This window comes from Entelurus aequoreus, linkage group LG18 (genome assembly GCF_033978785.1).
Source record: "Entelurus aequoreus isolate RoL-2023_Sb linkage group LG18, RoL_Eaeq_v1.1, whole genome shotgun sequence".
Taxonomy (NCBI): domain Eukaryota; kingdom Metazoa; phylum Chordata; class Actinopteri; order Syngnathiformes; family Syngnathidae; genus Entelurus; species Entelurus aequoreus.
This window is the reverse complement of record NC_084748.1, coordinates 22506651-22518236: the sequence shown is the minus strand read 5'-3', so window position 1 is coordinate 22518236 and position 11586 is coordinate 22506651. Positions and strand designations below refer to the sequence as shown.

The window sequence follows — 11586 nt, the reverse complement described above, 5'->3', positions numbered from 1 at the left end:
TAATCCAAAAGTTTGTTCACTTTTCTGTCTGTCAGCAGATATCATGCAGGTGGATGTCGGATCAAGTAGGAATGGGAGGAAACCTTTTGACAGTGTGCCCCCCTCCTGTTGGTGGGAGACAAAGCTCAGTGATGAGAACAGAGGTCAGCACTTTCTATTTCTGGGTATCCACTTGCAGGAATAACAATGTGTCTGCACATTTACACATGTGCACGCTGGCACACACACACACACACACACACACACACACACACACACACACACACACACACACACACACACACACACACACACGCACATGCACACACACACACTTGAGATGGCAATGTCTTCAAAAGAAGTCTTGTCCCCCTTCATTTTTCTGCCACATTCAATATTATTCTACCATTGACGGTAATATTTTATGCTTTATTGTATTTATTTTTCATACTGACTCAACAGTTATAAAGATGATTGACAGATGTAAAAACATAATTTGATTACTCAAGCAGGACACACAACAGGAATCATGGAGAAGTCATTTGAATTATTTTGCAAGAATGAATTGTAGCAAGGGATATAAATGATAAATAAATGACAAATGGGTTATACTTGTATAGCGCTTTTCTACTTTTAAGGTACTCAAAGTGCTTTGACACTATTTACACATTCACCCATTCACACACACATGGCGGGAGCTGCCATGCAAGGCACTAACCACAACCCATCAGAAACAAGGGTGAAGTGCCTTGTTCAAGGACACAACGGACGTGACTAGGATGGTAGAAGGTGGGGTTTGAACCAGGAACCCTCAGGTCGCAGGCACGGCCACTCTCCCAACAGCGCCACGCCGTCCCCGGAACGGAAACTGGTAAGATTTTGCCAGTTCCGATTCCACTTTTGAGTCTGCTTAACTATTCGGTTCCTTATCGGTTGTCTTATCGATTCTTATTTTGAAAAAAAATAGTGGATTGGCATCAATTTAGTTTAGTTTAAAGCAAGGGTGTCAAACGTACAGCCCCGGGGCTTGATCAGGCCCAAGAACACGTTTTTTTCGGCCCGCGTGATGGGTTTGCCAAATATAAAAATGAGCTGCTTCTTTTTTTTGGAATGAAAGAAACTGCTGTTCTAAATGTGTCCACTGGATGTCACAATAGCAATTCTGTTAGGCAAGCAAATGGTTTATACAGGGGCCAAGCAAGAGGTACACAGTAAAGGGGGGACTGTGGCTCCTCCTCCTCAACCCACATGAAACTTAAAACCTCCCGTTTTATGTCTTATGCTTCAAACACATCGCTATTTGGCACCCTCGTTGCCCCAAAATGTCTCTGTCAAACAGAAAAGTGAACTTAACCCTTTTGAAGAGTTTTTACCGCCGTTTCTTACGGTTTGTTGAGTTAGCACTGGATTGATAGATGGACATGACAAAGGAGGTATTTGATACCTAGAAGAGTTTACATGTTGTGTTCCTGTTCAATCCCAGAAAGACTGTGACATAAAGTTTAATCCTGGCTTTGTAGACACACTGAGACAAAGTCTAAGCTCATTGTGTTTTTAAAACTGCACCAATTTCCTCAGAATTTTTAACGAATTTGAAGTGTTTTGTCCAGAGGATTATTTGTAATTTGCAAATTTTCAAAATGAGCTTGTTGTATTTTTGGCCAAAGTAAAACAAAGAAAACAACCCGAAGTTGCCTTTATTTTTAAGTTATCATGCCATGATTTCACCTTTCCGGCCCACTTGGGAATAGATTTTCCTCCATGCGGCCCCTGAGCTAAAATGAGTTTGACACCCCTGGTTTAGAGGTACCATGACTTTGCAAAGCCTGCAGTGAGGCCTTAAGAGCCACATCCGAAGCATAGAAAAAATACTTTATAGAAAATAAATGTAACAAATAAATATTCTTCTGTGGAATTTAACAAAATAAATCATGGGAACATGACAAAAGAATGTAACATTGTATAACATGTGATATTAATTTATTAGATGCAAAGTGATATGAGTTTTTAAAAAAAATACTACAACAGGAAGTGACAGCATGTTACCGCATACGTCGGCAGCTAAAGTAGAAGCCCTTTTGAAATGGTGATTTTATCGTTAATATGCAAACTATCGATTGTGATATTGTTAACACAAGAGGCTGCAATTTACGTATATCGCGATATATAGATTTTTAGCCGTATCGCCCATAGTGCTACTTTAACAGGAACTTGAATGATTTATCGAATCGTTTCCCAACAGTAATTTGTATTAGTGCCAGAATTCGCTAACAATTTGCATAACAATGGGACTCATTAGCTATCGTTAACAGGTCGTTAACACTCACCTTTATCACATGGAGACACAACTGCTGCTAAACATTTATCATGTCCTCCCGATGACCCTTCAGCTGTTCATGCAGGGGCCCAAACTAAACATAAACGTATTTCCTACAATAGAACAACAATTGCAATAGCTGGGATACATCCTGGACTGCTTGCCAGTCGATCAAAGGACAAGGATGAAGATTTTAGACCATGTCTACATTAAGCCGGATAACTCACTAAACAAAAAATTATTTAGCCTAAACCCCGTTTTGGCCACACTAAATCATCGTTTAAGGGTCCCCTACTTGGATAATTTTTTACACGGGTAAGTGCGCCGTCTATTTCTTGAATCCATGACTCTTAGCTTTGTATGGACTCATTGATCGTTTACAAACTGAGTTCAGAGAGGAAGTGACGCCAGAAAGACAGCGCCCCACACAGGAAGTGACGTCAGAAAGAACGCGCCGCAGCCAGCTTCATAATAAAGCAGTTTCGTAACTCGGAGCTAACCACTGGAAATATGGAGGCGAGTCATCCAGACATGCCCGTGTTTCTCATTCTTCTACATGTACAGACGCTTGTGGAAATCACACATGAATACCTTAAGAGAAAGTGATTGCATCTATTTTGGATACAACACTGGCAAGAGAACTTTCCAATGTCCAGGTCAGCTGTGATTCTACTTACTGAAAAACTTTGTCGAAGGAGAGACAACGAGAATGCGGTCTTCCGTGGATGTGATAAAAATAGGTAGCGTGTGCTTTGTATTACCTGGCCGTCAAAGGAAGACTACGGAAAACGGCGAATGCTTTTGGACTGACAAAGCAGACTGTATCAGTTATTGTCCGCCATGTATGTCGCGGACTCAATGTCTAGGTCCAGAGTATGAAAAGTCACCAAAAACGAATGGACAATGAAGGTGAAGGCAAAAGAGTGAGGAGTGTCCTGACTAGATATCTAGATCCTGTAGATAATGCATATGTTTAAGAGCTATTTCTTTATTCATAATCATGTTTGAATCAGCTCATTTCTTTCCTTAATTTTACTCTGTATACTAGTTTCTCTTTGTCTTCAGATTGCCTGGTTAGATAGGGTCGTAAACCATCAGGAATGTGAACACAACCCCCAAGTCTCTCTTCTTATCAGTGTTGGGGGGAGGGGAAAGGCGGGCTTTCTTTGTGTGAAAAGAGTTGCTTTTGGCCTGTGGAATGCCAGATCAACTTGGGCTACGCATTTGGATGTGTTGTTCGAGGCTGGTCTCTATTCTCAAATATTTGACAATAAAATTAGAAAATACCTATTCTGTGATTGGTGTATATTCGAGATCAGTTTATGTGTCATCTAAGTAACTTGGGACTGACCAGCGTTTTACATCCCACTTGGAGGAACATCTGGTCAAACGCAACAATTTGGGGGCTCGTCCGGGATGACACGCTGACAATTGGACCTTCTCTTGCAATCTTCTGGACAGACTCACATGGCCAAAACATAATTCAAGGTAAGCAGAACCTTTCTTTTTAGATAAAATCTGCATTAGGAGTCTGCCCAGAAGTCTGTAAGTTAAACACTGCTTTGTACCGCAGACACAGAATGGTGATTTTGATAGATTGATTGCATTTTTGCCGAGCCTGCCATTGCATTAAAATTGTAAATAGGTGGTCAACTCACGCCATTGTGTCTCGATTACCGTGACGGGCAGTTTCATTGACGAGTGAACTAATAGTTGGGTGTGGCTCACCCTGGGTAGTTGGTCGCCGCCTAAAAGAGTAACGGGTTAAAGGCCCTCGTATGATATGGAGGTTAGAGGCCTGCATATTGCACGATAAATTGCACGGGTTAGAGTTAGAGGCTCTAGCTGCGTATTGTACGAAAAATTACGGGGTTAAAGGCCGCCGTATGGTTTGTGGGTTAAAGGCCTTCAGGGGTTCGAGGCCCTTCTGAAAAAAATAGACACAATGGCCACTGAGTGTGACAGACAGGAATGTGATGGCGGTCGGGGAGGAATGTGATGAATCATTACTGTGTAATGATCAATTGAATGGACGGTTGTCGACAATAAAATTAGCAAGTAGAGTTTAAAAAGAAAAAAAAGAGAACGTTCCTTGAAAGGGTTAAGAGGGAGTTTACAATACTCGAAAAGTTGTGAACTCAAACGTCAGGTAAAATAAAAAATAAAATAAAAAAGTAACTGGAAGTTTTATGGTAAAGTGAAACGCAGAGAGAGTGCTTACGTGTGTGTGTGTGTGTGTGTGCGTAGGGCTGTAGGCACTTGCTTGTGTGTGCGTGAGTGCTTACACGTGCTTGTGTGTGTGTGTGCGCTGGTGAAAATGGCCAAGGAGTGTGACAGACAAGAATGTGATGACGGCTGGGGAAAATGTGATGAATGGTTATCGTTCAATGATCAATTGAATGTGCTTTTGGTAACAATGGAGTCCGCGGGGAGAGACAAAAAGGAACGAAGTAAAGTAGTTAAGGAGATGACTCGAGCACAGGGCGAGGAACCTAACGGGTTAAAAGAAGGCTTACAGAACTTATGTGCTCGAGAATATAAGCGTTTGACGAATGAGAAAAGGAAGCTAGAGGGAATTCGAGTAAGCGGGAGTTACATGGAAAAAAGAAAAGCTGCTAAAGAAATGAAAACAATTGAGATAAACATGAAAAAATGGATTGACTGGTCTTTCGCCTGTCGCGCATGCGCAAGACAATTCAAACGACCCGCCCAGACTTTGACTAAGCCACCGCCCTATGACGTAAAGCCGGAGGCGTCTTTATACCCACTTTTGACAGTCACAGGAGGAGCCCTGGTGGTCGAAACAGAAACAAAGCTCTCTGGTCCACCCCCTACTCCTGTGACAAATGAGGGCGGTGCTCACACAGCCTCTCTAAGATTGAACCCTCCTCCAAAACTAATGCTGTCTCCTGAGTGTAAATCACCTCTGGTGCCTAAGCCCCAAAATAACAGCCACCCAGCGGAAAACCTCCCGAATATGCCTAATCTTACTAGACAGCAGATAATGCATGAGTCAATGCAGAACTCCTCACTTTACACGCCAGACCATTTTGTTGCCATAAACAAATGCCCTCCCCCAGTAGATGACAGTCTCTCACGTGCACATCAGACATTCTCGAACAACACACAACAGAGCCAGACTTTGTGGTCTCCTGTAACTGTTAATGGCTCAATGGAAGGCTACATTGACCAACACCCACATGAACCACATGCATACAACACACAACAGAGCCAGACTTTGTGGTCTCCTGTAACTGTTAATGGCTCAATGGAAGGCTACATTGACCAACACCCACATGAACCACATGCATACAACACACGCTTAAAAAAAAAGCTGGAGGGACACGCATATCCACTTTTTCCTGATAATAGCGGCAGATTCCAATATAAGCCTTTTGCTGTTGCAGACATACAGGCCATCGTTGACAAACTCCCACCTGTGTCTGAAGGTGGGAGTCTTTGGCTTAATACGTTAGACAAACTAACAGCAGGATACACACTCTCAGTAGGAGACTTTAGGGGCATTTTGTATCGTTGTGTTTCCACGCAAGATGGCCAAAACATGGAACAACAAGCAGGATTAATGGCTGAACCTCAGACCCTGCCAATAACACCATACATTCACGACATAGCTACTGCTATGCGCAGTCTCTTTCCTCTTCCGTGTCAAAATGCCACACCCACTTATCAGTGGAAAGATGGTGAGTCACCTTATGTATTCATAAGTCAAGCTAAAGAGCAATGGTCACGTGCTACAGGTGTGCACCCCAGTAAAGAAGGGGAACACCGACAGTTTTTTAGACGAGCCGTACTTGACGCAATGCCAACTGTGGTGAAAAAAAGGATGGATGCTAATCCTGATATACCAGGAGCTGACGGTGCTACCTGGGAGAGGCACCTTATCCACCACATGCAGAATTGGACTAAGCAAGGTGAAAATGATAAGGCTGAGGACAGAGCAGTAAGGAAACAACTCCTTAATTTACAAATTGATGTAGCAAAAATGTCTAAAGACCCTAAAGGTCACAAATCTGCTAAAGTGTATTCGGCAACGGGTGAACTTGCTTTTGAACTACAAAAGATGGAGGAAAGAATCCTCAATAAACTTGAAACCAGACCCTCAGGCTCAGGTGGTGGACGCGGCGTTTCAAAGTCAATCCGGGGAAGAAACTGTTTCAACTGTGACCAGCCTGGTCACTGGAGCCGAGACTGTCCGAGTATTTCCGAACAGGAATGGTTCCGTCGTGCCGGCAGACGAACACGAGGTCGTGGCAGAGGGCACCCACAGCAGAGCTCCTCCCAACAGCAGCCACAACAACAGCAACAATACCACGCCCCCAGGTCCGCCTTAGCGCCTGGCGCCTCCGCCTACTTCCTGGGTGACGACGTGGACCAAGGGGGGGTCTTCTGAAGCTGCCCACAGCAGGAGCCACAGCAGGAAATACAGACAGGCCCCCTGCTGGACATAGTTGTCAATGGACAATGTTATCAGTTCATGATTGACACTGGCGCTACACATTCACTTTTGAATGCAGTAGTTCCAAAGAAACTGTGTGCTTCCTTTTTAAAGGTTGAAGGCTTTGCTGGGGTCACAAGGATGTTACCTGTCACCAAACCACTTCCGGTTCAGATTGCTGGACACTCGCTAAAGCATCCCTTCGTGGTTGATCATCACACACCTTGCCTGCTCGGTAATGATCTGCTTTACAAACTGTACCCTGACATCCAATATCGCACAGAAGGAACCTTCCTGGTGTTACCTGACGGCACTATCACCAAGCTGCGACACCACTATAAAGGCTCCTCCATGTTTGTGCTCATGCCTCAACCTGAGGTACCACAAATGGCGGACATCTACTGGACACGCCTCCTCCCGGAAACAAGTGAAGGACAAGGGCTGCTCCTGCTCTTCTATCAGTGGAAGCCCTGGCTGACCGAGCTGCGTCCGTATGTACCACCACCTGATCCGCCACATGTCACCTTATATTATGATCGCCAATCTGATGAAAGTTACCAAGAAGGTTTTGACACCATAGCAGGGAAAGAGTGGCCTTTGGCCTACACTCACATCTATGCTGGAGCTCAGGGTGTGTCCGCCCATGTCGATTTCACTCCTCAACAGAAAAAATGGTATAAAATGGACGCTACGGCAGTCCCACATTGTTCTCTTGCTCTTTGTCCCGCCTACCAAGCCAAGGACTTGGGTCCAATGACAAAACAGGGAGTATCTGCCACTGATTGGGTAGACACCCAAATACCACACTTACAACATTCTGACTCAGTTGATATGTTTCGTATCTCCTGCTCTCAGACTGCTGACCTCGGGGTTCTACAACATCTTCAGGTCGCTCGAGAGCATGGGCAAGAACGAACAGACCATCCTGAAGCTGCTGACATGTTAAACACCCTCCCACTGACCGTTTGGTCTCAAGGTCCCACAGATGTTGGTCTTGCTGTCAATGCGTCCCCTGTCTCTGTCAAAATTGACACCAGTAGTGTGGTACATGTCAGACAATACCCACAAAAACAACAAGCCATAGATGGCATTACAGATACCATCTCAGGCCTTAAACAATCTGGAGTATTGGAACCCTCCAACTCTAAATGGAACACACCTATTTTGCCTGTTCCAAAAACTGGCACCTCTGTGTACCGGATGGTACACGATCTTAGGGCCGTTAATGACGTCACAGTGACCCCTCCCATACCTGTTCCTAACCCTTACACAGCACTCACCCATCTGACCACTGCACACTGTTATTTCTCTGTCATTGACCTAGCGAATGCTTTCTTTTGCATCCCTATCGCTGAATGCATCAAACATGTCTTTGCTTTCACCTTTCAAGGTCAAAAGCTGCAGTACTCCCGCCTCCCACAAGGTTGGAAACTGTCGCCTGGCCTTTTCAACCAGCAATTACGAGACGATCTGGCCTCAGTGGAGCTTTTTGACGACACATTTGTTGTCCAGTATGTAGATGACATACTCATCGCTGCTTCTTCTCCTACCTCATGCCTGGCGGCCACCCTAGCTGTTCTTCAGCGTCTGGCCTCAACAGGATACAAGGTCTCTCGTAAGAAATTGCAGGTTGCCCGTTCCCTTGTTCATTTCATGGGGCGGGAGATCTCCTCAACGGGGGTCTCCCTGTCCCCTGACCATCGCCAGTCTATCCTATGTCATCCTAAACCTTCTTCTGTCAAACAATTACAGTCCTTCCTTGGATTGGCTGGTTTCAGCCGCTCCTACATTCCTTGTTTTTCCTTGAAAACAGCTCCTCTTCGTGCCCTCCTCCGCACTGCTGGAGTCCGCAACTCAAATGCTGCCCTCCAGTGGACGGTTGAGGCCGAACAAGCTTTCATTGACCTCAAGCAACATTTGTCTTCTGCTTCTGCCCTTGCAGTACCAGACTACAAACTACCCTTCTACTTAGATGTTTCTGAGAGTGAAGGTACTGCTAACGCTGTCCTTTTTCAGAAACCTGAAGGGGGAGGTATAGGGGGAACGCGTTGCGTTTTAACCTACACCAGCATTCTGCTTGACCTATCTGAACTTCGACATCACACATGCTCGCAACATGCTTCCACTTTGGCAAAACTGATTGACAAAACGGCACACATTGTCATGGGACACCCACTTACAGTACTGACAAACCACACTGTCATTGCATATGTATCATCACATTTGTTTACCATGACGCCACTCAAACAACGCAGACTCATGAAAATTTTGCAACAACCTCACATAACTTTTACACACGAAGGAATCAACATGGCTGATAACATAAATAGTGGAGAACTACATCACTGTGAGGAGAGAGTTGCTTTGACTGAAAAGATAAGACCAGACCTGTTGACCACACCCATCCCAGGCTCCCACTGGCTGTTCACGGACGGCTGTTGTTTCAGACATCCTCTAAAGGGATTGCAGGCAGCTTGGTCAGTGGTACAGCAGTCCAGCTCAGGAGAATGGGAGACCTTGGCCACCCAGACACTTGACGAACAGCTGTCGGCACAAAGAGCTGAACTTGTGGCTTTGACAGAAGCCCTAAAGCAAGGAAAAGACTACGAAGTGACTATCTTTACAGACTCGGCTTATGCCTTCATGTCAGCTGTCATTGACCTTCCTAAATGGAAGAGAAATGGCTTCCTGACTGCTGAAGGACATCCGATTAAATACAAGACAGAAATGGAAGCACTGGAAACAGCGCTGCTCCTACCTAAAAGGATAGCTATTGTCAAGTGCAAGGGACACAGTAAGGAAAAAGGGACAGTAACTGATGGTAACAACTTTGCTGACTCCGTAGCTAAGCAAACTGCTGGCTATGACAAGACTGGAATTATCATGACTGCCACTGCCTGCCAGACAGAACTCCTACCTGCCCTGTCTGATAATGAAATCAGAAAACATCAGGAGCAGGCCTCACCACAAGAGAAAACTTTGTGGCTGAGAAGAGGCGCTAGACAAGACCCGACAGGTCTTTGGCGAGGGCCAAATGGTCACCTGGCCTGGCCCCCAGGAATTAGACAAAAAATGCTCCGATGGGCCCACGGTCCCGGACATGTGGGGGCAAAGCAAACAAAAGCGAACTTGTCACTATGGTGGCACCCCTATTTGGAGAACATTGTGGACAACCACGTCAGATACTGCGATATCTGCCAGGACTTTAACCCCAGACCAACACTGAAACCAGAAATGGGGACTTTCCCCATTCCGGCACAAAATGGTGAAGAATGGACGATCGATTACACTGACATGATCAATCCGGTACAAGGGAAAAGGTACTTGCTAACTTGCGTTGACAATTACAGTGGATGGCCGGAAGCAACTCCAACCTCAAAAGAGGATGCAAAATCAGTAATTAAATGGCTTGTTAATGACCTAATTCCCCGACATGGTTTCCCCAAAAAGATTAGGTCAGACAACGGCACCCATTTCAAAAATACTCACCTAGCCTTGGTCGAAAAGGCTCTCGGACTAGAACACAGGTTTGGTTCGGTGTACCATCCTCAGTCCCAAGGTAAGGTCGAGAGAATGAACCAAAACATCAAGACAAAATTGGCAAAAATCTGTGCACAGACCAAATTGAAGTGGGTTGACGCGTTACCATTGGCTTTAATGACCATCCGAATGTCCATGAACAAAACTGGTTTTTCACCCTATGAACTGCATTCAGGTCAGCCCTTCCCAGGACCAGCTGCCTCCCTGGAAGGAAGAATCAGCGTAAAACCAAAATGGTACTTTGAACAAATTCAGAATTTGTGTAATAATTTCTCTGCACAGATTCGTGGACAACAATCCACTCCTCCAGGGACCCTCCCTCCCGTAGAGTGGGTCAAGCTCAAAGTCATCAAACGCAAGTGGACGGAGCCCAGGTGGACTGGTCCCTTCAAGGTCGTGGAACGGACGTCTCACGCCCTTCGACTAGCTGGTAAAGGGGACACCTGGTACCACCTCTCCCTCTGCACTCCTGCTGAAGAACCTGATAGATCACCAGCGGATGTCATTGCTGACATAGCCACATCATCTGCCCCACTCGACCCCCTAGCAGCGCCTTTTGAGCCTGAGGCAGCTGAAGAAGAACGGGAGCAGAAAACGACTCATTTTTAGTGGGTGTGTTAACGAAGTAACACACATAAGGGGTGATCGTGCTAGTAACCTCTCCCCCTCTAGGTCATAGAAGAGCGAGGCTTTAATTACACACACATAATCCTACAGCCCAGAAGACGACGCTGAGAGAGAGATTTTCTACCTATATTACTCTTTTTAACTTCTATATTGTATATCCTTATTTGAGACCAGCCTTTATACTCGAAGTTATCCAATTTCTCTTGCTTGTTTTCAGCATAACTATCTGTGTCGTTATATTAAGTGAAAAGTTTGATGTTTATCCCCGTTTCGTTACCTGAATTACTCTGATTTTGATAGTCGAAAAACAAGGATGTTACGCCCAGAAGTATTTCCTGACGGATTGGTGTTTAGGCTTGTTCTACTGTTCTTGTGCCTCAGTCCTTCCTTCCCGACGACAGTGACTGACAAGTGTCTTAGAACATACGGCGGACTTGAAATAGACTGGGTTAGGGGGGACAGCAAGACTTATTTTTTTGACCTGTGCAGTGTGATTAAATGCGGGGGGAAAAATAGTTTGTACCGTAGTAGTAACCTCTATCTTTGTGACGACATAAAACTGAATCATTGGTGTCGGAAGCAGACAACATACTCTAGTGGGTGGTGCCCCTCATGGACGAGTGTAACCCACTACACAGGGCCCTCTTTTTACCATTACCGCCTACCT

At 45.2% G+C, this 11586-nt stretch overlaps 1 protein-coding gene across 2 annotated transcripts; it reads left to right on the top strand.

The window, feature by feature from the left end:
- The first annotated feature begins 3304 nt into the window (after positions 1 to 3304).
- On the top strand, positions 3305 to 10916 carry LOC133633946 (uncharacterized). Of its 2 annotated transcripts, none has more exons than XR_009821858.1 (2): positions 3305 to 8360; positions 10575 to 10720. XR_009821858.1 is itself a non-coding variant. In XM_062026788.1 (2 exons), the coding sequence occupies exons 1-2, from the start codon at positions 6792 to 6794 to the stop codon at positions 10899 to 10901; spliced, it is 1896 nt and encodes a 631-aa protein (XP_061882772.1). In that variant the 5' UTR covers positions 3305 to 6791; the 3' UTR covers positions 10902 to 10916. The 2 variants fall into 2 exon arrangements, 1 of the variants encoding a protein (XP_061882772.1); XM_062026788.1 differs by having other exon boundaries at positions 10575 to 10916.
- Positions 10917 to 11586: the final 670 nt, after the last annotated feature.